This window comes from Scyliorhinus torazame, chromosome 9 (assembly GCF_047496885.1).
Source record: "Scyliorhinus torazame isolate Kashiwa2021f chromosome 9, sScyTor2.1, whole genome shotgun sequence".
In the NCBI taxonomy this organism is placed as follows: Eukaryota; Metazoa; Chordata; class Chondrichthyes; order Carcharhiniformes; family Scyliorhinidae; genus Scyliorhinus; species Scyliorhinus torazame.
Genome location: NC_092715.1, coordinates 68,355,874 through 68,368,920, shown reverse-complemented (window position 1 = coordinate 68,368,920; position 13,047 = coordinate 68,355,874). Strand labels below are relative to the sequence as shown.

The 13,047-nt window shown below is 58.0% G+C and overlaps 1 protein-coding gene across 1 annotated transcript in view; it reads right to left on the bottom strand.

Moving 5' to 3' along the window:
* LOC140430112 (uncharacterized) overlaps positions 1 to 13,047 on the bottom strand; it is a 122,681-nt gene that overhangs the window by 81,303 nt on the left and 28,331 nt on the right. The window contains exon 7 of the mRNA XM_072517629.1: positions 3,720 to 3,862. Within this exon, the coding sequence (XP_072373730.1) occupies positions 3,720 to 3,862 (143 nt within the window). The remainder of the gene's footprint in view (positions 1 to 3,719; positions 3,863 to 13,047) is intronic.

Sequence of the window (13,047 nt, the reverse complement as noted above, 5' to 3'; positions counted from 1 at the left end):
ACAAGTCAATGCCAACCATCCAAGACATCATAAGGTTACAGGAGGACGCTCCTGAGAGTGATAAACAAATGTGGAAACGGTTAGGTTGTACATATGATTCTGTTTCCTCTTTATGGACCACGCCTGCACATCAGACTTGTATGTCTGATGTGCTGGCTTTATATGTCATTGAATGTGTACACTTTGCAACTCATTGTGGGGCTCGAGGGACTAGTGATTTGTTGCTGGACACTTGGTGGCACCCTAAAATGCAGGGGTTGGCCCAAAGTATCAGTAATCGGTGTTTGATTTGTCAGCAATATAACACCGGAAAAGGTATCCCTTGTGGGAAGGGGCAAACCCCGTTGCCCAGTGGTCCCTTTGAGACGCTCCAAATGGATTACATTGAGTTGGAAAGGTGTCAATGTTACAAATATGTTTTGGTCATTGTGGATGTGTTCAGCAGATGGGTCGAGGCGTATCCGACTATCGATAATAAAGCTGCTACTGTGGTTAAAGTCTTGATGAGGGAAATCATTCCCCGGTACGGTATACCAGCTCAGTTAAGTTCTGAATATGGGCCTCATTTTATTGGACAAATTAACAAGGAGTTTTGCTCCCAGTTGGGCATACGCCAGCAGTTACACTGTGCTTACAGACCGCAGGCGGCCGGGTTGGTTGAGAGACACAATCAGACCCTCAAAACTAAATTGGCTAAATTAAGAGCAGACACGGGACTGACATGGCTTAAGTTGCTCCCCGTTGCCCTCTTCCAGCTGCGGGTTACACCTGCGGGACCGGCCCGGCTCTCTCCCGCCGAGATTCTTTATGGCAGGCCTCTTAGAACTCCCTGGAGCCTGCAGGTTCCCAGACTGGTTCAGTTTCATCAGATGACTGAAGAAATGACCGCCTATGTTCTAGCCCTCACGCAAGTGCTCAAGGAACTCCATGGCCAGGTCCGCGCGGCTCACCAGCCATTGCCCCCAGTACCTAGCTCACTTTCAGTCCAGCCCGGTAGTTATGTCATGGTCAAAAATTGGACTAGGAAGGGGTCGGAGCCGCGATGGGACGGGCCCTTCCAAGTTCTCCTTACCACCCCCACAGCAGTTAAAGTGGAGGGGCAAAGTGCTTGGGTCCACCTACATCACTGTAAATTGAGTCCATCTCCACTACTGTAAAAGGTCGGATACTAACCTGCCTCCCTTCTCCAGTGCTATTTTACAGGTGTGGAGCATGATGGAGTGGCTACGCATCATCTGTCTGATATTTGGCCTCACTTCGCTTGGCGTGTTATTGGCGATGGACATGGAAAAGGGGAATATTATGTATCTGTGTAGCCCCAACCAATCTACAAGGATACATCACCTATGCAAAGGTGATGTTCTTCGCTGCCCCCATATACGAGGGCATGGTATCGACTCATGGAAGGTCATCAAAGTTAAGGAGAATGCAGGAGTCATGAAGCAGTTGCACCGGTCCCGGCGATGGGAAGGGAACATTATATGGACATTGCCTTGTTTTTGGAATACATGTAAATTTGATTTTGGATGTGTTAAGAGTGGTACAATAAAGGTAAAATCAGGCTGTCAGAAGAGTGTAGGAAGAGGCTATGAGAAAGAGAAAGGGACTAGAGAGAGGACGGGGCGTATGAGAAGGGAAGTACAGCTAGAACGTAGGTTACCGGGAGATACACTTAAGTTAATTAAAGGCCAAACTGAGGAAAACCCCGGTAGTATGAATCTCTTCTACCAGATTTACCACCGCTTGTATGGCCAGGGACGGGTTGTCTGCTACCCAAACCCCGCAGCGGTGTCTAGGTTATTTTCTGTTTCACCGCTTTGGGGCACTCCCCAAACGGTGGTTCATTGTCAGCATTCCGAACCACTGCCCGATCAGGTCACTCTTCCTTACGATCCGGGTTCAGCACCACCGGCTATTTGCCTTCCCCTTCCTCGGGATAATTCCCATTCACAGTACGATAGGCTGCGACGGTGGAGGGCGCACATACCTAGCCACTTCACTCCCAATAGGGATTCCCGGTCGTACGAGAATTGCTTCAGCAGTGAAGGATATGGCTGTTTGCTGGTAGAGGTGGACACAAATATAACATGTCTGTTTCCCACCTGTACGGACAGGAGGTGCCATATCACCCAGGCGTCTGGCCAATGCGTTTGTTACAACACCACTTGCGTTCCATTGAACGCCGGCCTCCAGCTCCTCTGTGGCTGGGCGAATGTCTCTCATATCACTGTTGGGACTAGGGCTTTCCGCATTGCTGGGCGGCCCGAATGGCATTTCAAAGTTGGATAAACTGGGAGGTGTGGGGGGTTCCTTGGCTGTCAGTGATCGGAATTATTTTATTTGCGGCCTTACCATCTTGGGAAATGAAACCTTGGGAGCCCTCGGGGCAATAACCAAGGAGTTGTCTCAGCTACGGTTGTATGCAATGCAGAACCGGTATGCTCTTGACTATCTTCTGGCCCGTGAGGGTGGGGTATGCGCCATAGTACAGGGCAAGTGTATCATGGGAGTTCAGGACTTGACCGCTAACATCACTAAATTTATGGATCGCATACGGGATCACTTGGACGGGTTGCAGGAACCTGGCTCTTGGGGTAACTGGGGATTTGGAGGATGGAAGGACTGGTTGATAAATATGGCCATGTATCTAGTGGTAGCTATCGGCTGCATCTTTGTGGGCCTGGCCATCCTTAAATGTGTGATGGGTAGAATGCGGGGTGCACTGGATCAGATCACCGCCCCAATCACCGAAAAAAAAATTTAACTGTTAAAATCCATGAGGGTGAGGCAGATGAAGGGGGGCTAAGACAGGAATTGGAAATGCAGCGACGGATCTTTTAGATGAGGAACCGTAGCTATGGATTGGATAGTTCGGTTATCATGGAATGATAAAAGGAGGGAATGACGAATGTGATATAAAATAGTTACTTTAGAGATACTAGTTAATGTAATGTAGAAATAAGCCACTTTGATTCTGGCAGTTAGGGACAAAGGGATTTGAGACCGCATGGAAAAAGCAGGAAGAGGTGTGTCTATGAGAGTGATGCTGCATTGATAGGGGCCAGAGAAAGGGATTGGAAGTGAGCCAGTCAGAATAGATCAAACAGGTCAGGAGGGATATAGGCTGACCTATGGGCGTCGAGTATGTGAAACTTGATACCATTTGAATTGATTTGCAGATATCCCTTTGTTTCTTTGTTCATTCGCTTTCTGGGATATAGGAAACTGGATGTCTCTTATGTTTCTATGAAATGAATCAAGCTTGCAAGCTAAATAAATAACTTATTTTTACCTGCGAATCCATCTCAACTTTTATTGAGGCCAGACTGACAGAGAAAGAAATTTGGGAATCGACAAAGGTTACTGAGTCCTAAAACCCAATTTCAGGCTGGCCTCAGGTCATTCAGCTCAGGAAAGCAAAGTTCCATTGTGTATTCTCTTTTTATTGCATTTCATAATTTATTATTTGTTACATCCATATTTTAACAGGTACTCTTGTGATTTGGAACACTGGAATAGTGAGAATGGAAATTCCTTTGAGCCAGTTTTAGAGGCTTGAGTGGGTTTGCCACAGTGTGCCTCAGGCCTCAATAACACTATTCCGAAGAGCTGCCAACCCCTGCCACACAAACCTGCCTGTTTTAAAAAGATGAGTTGAAAATTCTTTATTCAAAAATTAAATTTTTGGAAGTAGTCATAGTTATAACGAAGCACACTACCTCATAATAAGACCCGTTGACTGCATCATGCAGTGGTAACATCCCATTCATTCCTCTACTGTTGACATCGGCACCAGCTTTTAATAATTCTTGAATCACATCAGTAAAGCCTCTGCTGCAAGCTTCATGAAGCGGTGTCCAACCTTGGAGGAAAATTGTAGAATATGCAAAATAAGATACTGCCAAAGCTATGAAGCATATCTACATTGGCTTCAGTCTAAACGCACACAGCGTGATTTCCCATGCCTGACCTGACATGACTTAGTGTGTTACAGTCAGCAGGGAGATACACACTAGGACAAAGGCCCACGAAACGCACAGGCTGTCAGTACGATGATGGGTGGCACAGTAGCACGGTGGTTAGCACTGCTGCATTACAGTGCAGGTTTCCAGGTTCAATTCCAACCTTGGGTGAATGTGTAGAATTTGTACATTCTCCCCGTGTCTGCGTGGGTGTCCTCCAGGTGCTCCAGTTTCCTCCCACAGTTCAGATATGTGGATTGGCCATGATCAATTGCCCTTAGTGTCCAAGAGGTTAGGTGGGGTTACTGGGATAGGGTGGGGCTAGGTAGAGTGATTTTCCAGAGGGTTGGTGCAGACTCGATGGGCCGAACGGCCTCCTTCTGCACTGTAGGGATTCTATGACAGTTACCCTGCTATTGCACCAACCTGTTCCCTTCTGCACTGATCCTGCTGAGTTTTGTGATGGCAGCCAAAGGGCACCTAATTGCAAAGCACCGGACAGCCAGAAAGTGCAGCATACGCCTGAATTTGCGGGGACAGGGAGGGGGGAGGGGTTTGAAATAAGGAAAATATTGAAAACCTGGGGCGAAATTCTCCGTTATCGGCGGAAACTCCGCCGATCGGCGCAAAAAACGGCGCAAATCCCACTTGCGTCACGTCATAAAAATGGGCCGATAGTCTGCGGCCCGAAATGGGCTAGCAGCGACGTAACGGGATCCGCGCTTGCGCAGTGGTTCACGCCGTGCAGCGTCATACGCGCTGCACGGCGTGACGGCTCATAAGGCCGCGCAGCTCCCCCCCCACCCGACCGGAACAGCCGACCGCAACACCCGACTTGATGGCTGGCCGTCGCTCAGCCCCGAGGTTCGAGTCACGCGATGTGGAGGCGCTCCTGGATGCGGTGGAGCAGAGGAGGGACGCCCTGTATCCCGGGCACGGCCGCAGAGTTGCCCCACGCCACAGCCGGCGTCTGTGGAGGGAGGTGGCAGAGGCCGTCACCGCTGTGGCCCTGACACCACGGACAGGCACCCAGTGCCACAAGAAGGTGAACGACCTCGTCAGAGCAGGCAGGGTGAGCGTCCCCCATATCCCCCATATCCCCTCTCCCCCAAATCCCCCCCTCCCCCATATCCCCCATATCCCCCCTCCCCCATATCCCCCATATTCCCCCCTCCCCCATATCCCCCCCTCCCCCATATCCCCCATATTCCCCCCTCCCCCATATCCCCATATCCCCCCTCCCCCATATCCCCCCTCCCCCATATCCCCCCCTCCCACATATCCACCCTCCCCCATATCCCCCCTCCCCCATATCCCCCATATCCCCCCTCCCCCATATCCCCCCCTCCCCCATATCCCCCCTCCCCCATATCCCCCATATTCCCCCCTCCCCCATATCCCCCCTCCCCCATATCCCCCCTCCCCCATATCCCCCATATCCCCCCTCCCCCATATCCCCCCTCCCACATATCCCCCATATCCCCCCTCCCCCATATCCCCCATATCCCCCCTCCCCCATATCCCCCCTCCCCCATATCCCCCATATCCCCAAGTGAATCCAGCCCTAACCTTAACCTCTGCAATGCACGCGCAACCGATGGCGTGCATTCATATACCTGCCTAACACTGTTGCCTTTTACCCCTGCCACCACCCCCCCCCCCCCCCCCCCCAGGAGAAGCGCGCACACAACAATAGGGAGCATGTGAGGACTGGAGGAGGGCCCGCTGATGAGAGGCCGCTGACCGTACACGAGGAAAGGGCCCTGGAACTGGCTGGCGGACCTGACGACCGGGAGGTTGCTGATGCAGAGGTCGGGGCCCCACGAGCAAGTGAGCCACCAACAGCCCGTCCCCATATCCCCCCTCCCCTATATCCCCCTCTCCCGTATCACCTGATCACTGCCTGATGTCTAACCATGCATGCTTCATTGTGTATCGCAGGACCAAACGTCCAGGCACCCATCCCCGCAGATGCAGACCGCCCGCAGGATGCCCCTCGGAGACCACGGGAGACGGAGAGACCCGAACCCTCCAGCATGCGACGCCCGCAGGATGCCCCTCGGAGACCACGGGAGACGGAGAGACCCGAACCCTCCAGCATGCGACGCCCGCAGGATGCCCCTCGGAGACCACGGGAGACGGAGAGACCCGAACCCTCCAGCATGCGACGCCCGCAGGATGCCCCTCGGAGACCACGGGAGACGGAGAGACCTGGAGCAACAGGGAGACGACACCCCCGTCACGTGCGGGAGCGACCACCCAGCGATGAGGGGGGCAGCCACAGGCCCCCGTCACATCCGAGCCAGGACACCACTACCCAGGACACCACTATCCAGGACACCCCTACCCGGGACACCACTACCCAGGACACCCCTACCCGGGACAGCACTACCCGGGACAGCACTACCCAGGACACCCCTACCCGGGAAGACGAAATACCGGACAGTGACTCAGAGTGGATGGGTGGAGACGAACCCCCACCCCAAAGTGCCATGGACTCAGAGTGGGACGAAGAGCACGACACAACGCCACTGCTGTCACCAACACCCTCCACCATCGCAGAAACACTCACCACGGTTGGGCACTTTAGTGATGAGGCGTCTGGTACACTCACTGGTGCGCACAACACAGCCGTCCCGGTACAGCAGGTGGAGGTAGGAGCAGCAGAGGGACCGGGCGGTCGGAGGGCAGCCCAGGCCAAGCGAACATCTGCCGCCCAGATGGATCCCGGGTTCCTGCAGTTACCACACCCACACATAGATCCGATGCAACCACCGACACGGAGACGAGCGAATAGGGTGACGGGTGGCTTGCGGCGGCTGCGGTCGCAGGTGGAGGAGTCCACCCGCGTCCAGGAGCTGGGAGTGGTCCCGGTCATGCGTGCCACCCAGGCTGACACCGCACGGGTGGCGTCCGCGGTGGAGGCAATGGGTGCGACGGTGTCAGACATGGGGAACGGTTTGCGAGGCCTGGGGCCTTCCGTGCAGGCGGCGTCTGTGGCCCAGGAAATGGCTGCCCTCTCACAGGAGGCCATGAGCCAGTGCCAGCGCCAGATGGCAGAGGCGCTCAACGCCATAGCCCAGTCTCAGCAGGCCATGGCCCAGTCTCAGCAGGCCATAGCCCAGTCTCTGCAGGCCATGGCCCAGTCTCTGCAGGCCATGGCCCAGTCTCAGCAGGCCATCGCTGAGGGCATCGGCGCCAGTGGCCATGTGCGAGCTGGCGTCGCACTGTCGCAGACAGGGTTCGACAACCCCCTGGGCTCCATGGCTGCAAACCTGCAGACCCCTGTCGATACCAGCACGGGCCTCCAGGACTGGCAGCGCCAGATGTCGGGGGCGCGTCGGATGGCCAGTCCGTTCGCATCCCCCACCCATGTAGAGGCCTGGGGGCCATCGGGCACCCCGAGGGAGGAGGAGGTGGTGTGGTCCATCCCGGCTCCCTCTGTAGGGGAGGTCCCGGTACACCGCGACACCTCGGACTCCCCCCCTTCCGTCCCAGGTGCATCGGGTGGGCAACGGGCAGGACAGGCTGGCAGCTCGCCATCCCAGTCGCCCGGGCCGCAGCCTGGCCCATCTAGGCCAGGACGCCCCAGGAAACGGCCGCCAAAGGGATCCAGTGTCAGAGGGCAGGAATCACAGGAGTCCACCTCCAGTTCTGCTGTACCGTCTGGGGAACCACGTAGACGTAGTCAAAGGGCCCGTAAGGCCAAACAATTAGACACTGAGTAAGTTGGCACGGGTGCAGGGCACAGATGAGTTTTAGGCGCTAGGGCACGTGCATGAACTCCTTTGGTTATTAAAGTCAATGTTACACCTACCGAAGCTGCCTTTATGCTCTGTCCAAAGTGTGCGGGGGTGTCATGTACGTTGAGCGCAAGTGTGTGTGTGAGGGGTGGTCTTACCTCAGCCCCAGGTGAGTCTGCCCCCTTCCCCCTGGGCCGCCATCAACATCCCCCGGGCAGAGGACGGGACCGTGCGCTGCAGTATCACAGCCGCATGCAGGGATGGTCCGGGTGGATGGTGGTACTGTGGCCATGGGTCAGACATAGTCCAACGATGTAGAGCCAGGAGCTCATCGGAGGCGGGCTGTCATCATTCTCCATGGCCTGCGATAGACACGCGTCCACCCGCAACTGGGTGAGCCCGGCCCGTTGTGCCGCCGGTGGATCGGCAATTGGGAGTGGGGGGGTGGTGTGCATGCGGGTGGGGTGTGTGGGGTTGGGGAGGGGGGTGATGGTGCTGGGTGGATGGATGGGTGGGGGGTGTGGGTGGTCGGCTGTTGTCATGGTGTGCGGTCTGTGGCCATACTACCCGATTCCCACGCCCATCTAGTCAGTGAAGCGGGCGTCTATCAGTCTGTCCCGTGCCCGCTGGGCCAGCCGGTAACGGTGGACAGCCACCCGTCTGTGTCTACCCCGTCTGCCCTGACCATTGCCCCCATCCCCCTCATCTGGGGAGGACTGGGCCTCTTCCTGCTGCTCCTCCACTCCGCCCTCCTCTGCCTGCGGCACATCGCCCCTCTGCTGGGCTATGTTGTGCAGGACGCAGCACACCACAATGATGCGGCCGACCCTATCTGACCGATACTGGAGGGCGCCCCCAGAGAGGTCCAGGCACCTGAAACGCATCTTCAGCACGCCAAAGCACCTCTCGATCACTCCCCTTGTCGCTACATGGGCATCATTGTAGCGGTTCTCCGCCTCATTGCGTGGCCTCCGTATAGGCGTCATCAGCCACGATCGCAATGGGTAGCCCCTGTCGCCCAGCAACCAGCCCCTCAGCCGGGGATGGCGTCCCTCGTACATGCCGGGGATGGATGACCGCGACAACACGAATGAGTCGTGTACACTGCCTGGGTAACGGGCGCAGACGTGCAGGATCATCATGCGGTGGTCGCAGACCACCTGTACGTTCATCGAATAGGTCCCCTTCCTATTAGTGAACACGGCCCTGTTATCTGCAGGTGGCCGCACGGCGACGTGCATCCCATCGATCGCGCCCTGGACCATGGGGAACCCGGCAATGGCAGAGAAGCCCACGGCCCGGGCATCTTGGCTGGCCCGGTCCACGGGGAAGCGGATGTAGCGGTGCGCCATGGCATAAAGGGCATCTGTCACTGCCCGGATGCACCGATGCACCGATGTCTGCGATATGCCGGACAGGTCCCCACTCGGTGCCTGGAATGACCCCGTTGCATAAAAGTTCAGGGCCACCGTAACCTTGACGGACACGGGGAGAGGGTGTCCCCCGCCAGTGCCACGCGGTGACAGGTGTGCCAGCAGGTGGCAGATGTGTGCCACGGTTTCCCGGCTCATCCGGAGTCTCCTCCTGCATTCCCGGTCCGTGAGGTCCTGGTATGACTGCCGGGGCCGGTACACACGGGGCGCCCTCGGGTGCCTCCGTTGCCGTGGGGCCGCGACGTCCTCCTCCCCCTCCTCGTCCTGTCGGTCAGGTGTCCCTCCAGCCTGGGCGGCTGCCGCCTGCCCCTCTGCGGCAGCCTGCGCCGCCTCTCTGGCACGCTCCTCCTCCTCCTCCTCCTCCTCCTCCTCCTCATCCAGGGCAACATAGACATGAGCGGCTGCCACCACGGCGGCCAACATCGCTGGATGATCTGAAAACATGACGACCTGGTGGGGGGGAGGGGAACGACGACATGTCATCATTGCCCATATCCCCTCCTCCCCCCAGCCAGGTGGCATGGACCGCATGGGTCCAACTGTTGGAGGCTGGCACCTGGCCAGGTGGACCAACTCATTTGCCCTCCCATCACCCACCCCGGCACGGACCCCCCCCCCGCCCCAACCTCCACCCCAGCACGGACCCCCTCCACAACCTCCACCCCGGCACGGACCCCCTCCACAACCCCCAACCTCCACCCCAGCACGGACCCCCTCCACAACCCCCAACCTCCACCCCGGCACGGACCCCCTCCACAACCCCCAACCTCCACCCCAGCACGGACCCCCCCCCCCCAACCTCCACCCCGGCACGGACCCCCTCCACAACCCCCAACCTCCACCCCGGCACGGACCCCCTCCACAACCCCCAACCTCCACCCCGGCACGGACCCCCTCCACAACCCCCAACCTCCACCCCGGCACGGACCCCCTCCACAACCCCCAACCTCCACCCCGGCACGGACCCCCCCCCCCCAACCTCCACCCCGGCACGGACCCCCTCCACAACCCCCAACCTCCACCCCAGCACGGACCCCCCCCCCCCAACCTCCACCCCGGCACGGACCCCCTCCACAACCCCCAACCTCCACCCCGGCACGGACCCCCTCCACAACCCCCAACCTCCACCCCGGCACGGACCCCCTCCACAACCCCCAACCTCCACCCCGGCACGGACCCCCTCCCCAACCCCCAACCTCCACCCCAGCACGGACCCCCCCCCCCCAACCTCCACCCCGGCACGGACCCCCTCCACAACCCCCAACCTCCACCCCGGCACGGACCCCCTCCACAACCTCCACCCCGGCACGGACCCCCTCCCGGCACTCCCCCGGAGCCCAGCCTACTCTAACCACCCCCCCCCCCCCCCGCCGCACACACACACAAGCCGAGACACACCTCTTCTCAGGCAATCAGTCTGCGGCCACGCCATTTCCTGCCCAGAGCCAACCCCCCAGGCCGTCACTCACCTCCTCGCTGGTCGGCGTGAGCCTGGAGCACCGGGTCACGCCGATGAAAAGGAGGTTTGATTGACGTCGACGTGAACGGTCATCACGTCGACGGGACTTCGGCCCATCCGGAAGGGAGAATATCGGCAGGCCGAAAATCGGCTGCCTTGCGCAGGCCCGTGACATTCTCCGCGGCAGCGGCGCCATTAACGCCCCGCCGACTTTTCTCCCTTCGGAGACTTCGGCGGGGGCGGGGGCGGGATTCACGGCGGCCAACGGCCATTCTCCGACCCGGCGGGGGGTCGGAGAATGACGCCCCTGATGACAATGTTTAAACTGTTCAGATGGCATACAAAGGGCGTCATTCTCCGACCCCCCAGAGGGTCGGAGAATGTCCGTTGGCCGCCGTGAATCCCGCCCCAGCCGGTTGCCGAAGCCTCCGAAGGGAGAAAAGTCGGCGGGGCATTAATGGCGCCGCTGACGTCGGAGAATGGCACGGGTCTGCGCAAGGCAGCCGATTTTGGGCCTGCCGATATTCTCCCTTCTGGATGGGCCGGAGTTCCGTCGACGTGATGACCGTTCACGTCGACGTAAATCAAACCTCCTTTTCATCGGCGTGAACCTGTGCTCCAGGTTCACGCCGACCAGCGTGGAGGTGAGTGACCAGCCTGGGGGTTGGCCGCTGGGCAGGCGATGGCGTGGCCGCAGTTTGAATGTGTGGGGAGAGGTGTGTCTCGGGTTGTGTGTGTGTGTGTGCGGCGGGGGGGGTGGTTAGAGTGGGCTGGGCTCCGGGGGAGTGCCGGGAGGGGGGTCCGTGCCGGGGAGGAGGATGGGGGGTCCGTGCTGGGGAGGAGGATGGGGGGTCCGTGCCGGGGAGGAGGTTGGGGTCCGTGCCGGGGAGGGGGATGGGGGGGGGGGGGGTCCGTGCCGGGGAGGGGGATGGGGGGTCCGTGCCGGGGAGGGGGATGGGGGGTCCGTGCCGGGGAGGAGGATGGGGGGTCCGTGCCGGGGAGGAGGTTGGGGTCCGTGCCGGGGAGGGGGATTGGCGGGGAGGGGTCCGTGCCGGGGAGGAGGTTGGGGACATCCTTTCCTGCAGCGTATGAGGTAGACAACATTCAAGTATCGTATTGCATCTGACACCAGTTCAATGCCGGCATCTCTACATCAGTGCAAGAGGTGTGGGAGTTCCATTCAAGGACAACAATGTTGAACAAATAACAAAGAAAAGTACAGCACAGGAACAGGCCCTTCGGCCCTCCTTGCCTTCGTCGACCATGCTGCCGGGGTCCGTAGCCCTCTATTCCCATTCTATTCATATATTTGTCAAGATGCCCCTTAAACGTCACTAACATCCCTGCTTCCACCACCTCCTCCGGCAGCGAGTTCCAGGCACCCACTACCCTCTGTGTAAAAAATCTTGTCTCGTACATCTCCTCTAAACCTTGCCCCTCGCGCCTTAAACCTTTGCCCCCTAGTAATTGACCCCTCTACCCTGGAAAAAAGTCTCTGACTATACACCCTGTCTATGCCCCTCATAATTTTGTAGACCTCTATCAGGTCGCCCCTCAACCTCCATCGTTCCAGTGAGAACAACCGAGTTTATTCAACCTCTCCTCAAAGCTAATGCCCTCCATACCAGGCAACATCCTGGTAAATCACTTCTGCACCCTCTCTAAAGCCTCCACATCCTTCTGGTAGTGTGGCGACCAGAATTGAACACTGTACTCCAAGTGTAGCCTAACTAAGGTTCTGTACAGCTGCAACATGACTTGCCAATTTTTATACTCAATGCCTCGGCCAATGAAGGCAAGCATGCCATATGCCTTCTTGACTACCTTCTCCACCTGTGTTGCCCCTTTCAGTGACCTGTGGACCTGTACACCTAGATCTCTCTGACTGTCAATACTCTTGAGGGTGTATTCACTGTATATTCTCTACCTGCATTAGACCTTCCAAAATGCATTGCCTCCTATTTGTCCGGATTAAACTTCATCTGCCATCTCTCCGCCCAAGTCTCCAAACGATCTAAATCCTGCTGTATCCTCTGACAGTCCTCATCGCTATCCGCAATTCCACCAGCCTTTGTGTCGTCTGCAAACTTACTAATCAGACCAGTTACATGTGCGAAATTCTCCGGTGTCGGCGCGATGTCCACCGACCGGCGCCAAAAACGGTGCAAATCAGTCGGGCATCGCGCCGCCCCAAAGGTGCGGAATCCTCCACATCTTGGGGGGCCCAGCCCTAACCTTGAGGGGCTAGGCCCACGCTGGACTGATTTCCGCCCCGCCAGCTGGCGGAAAAGGCCTTTGGTGCCCCGCCAGCTGGCGCGGAAATGACATTGCCGGGCGGCGCATGCGCGGGAGCGTTAGCGGCCGCTCACGGTATCCCCGCGCATGCGCTGTGGAGGGAGTCTCTTCCGCCTCCGCCATGGTGGAGACCGTGGCGAAAGCGGAAGGAAAAG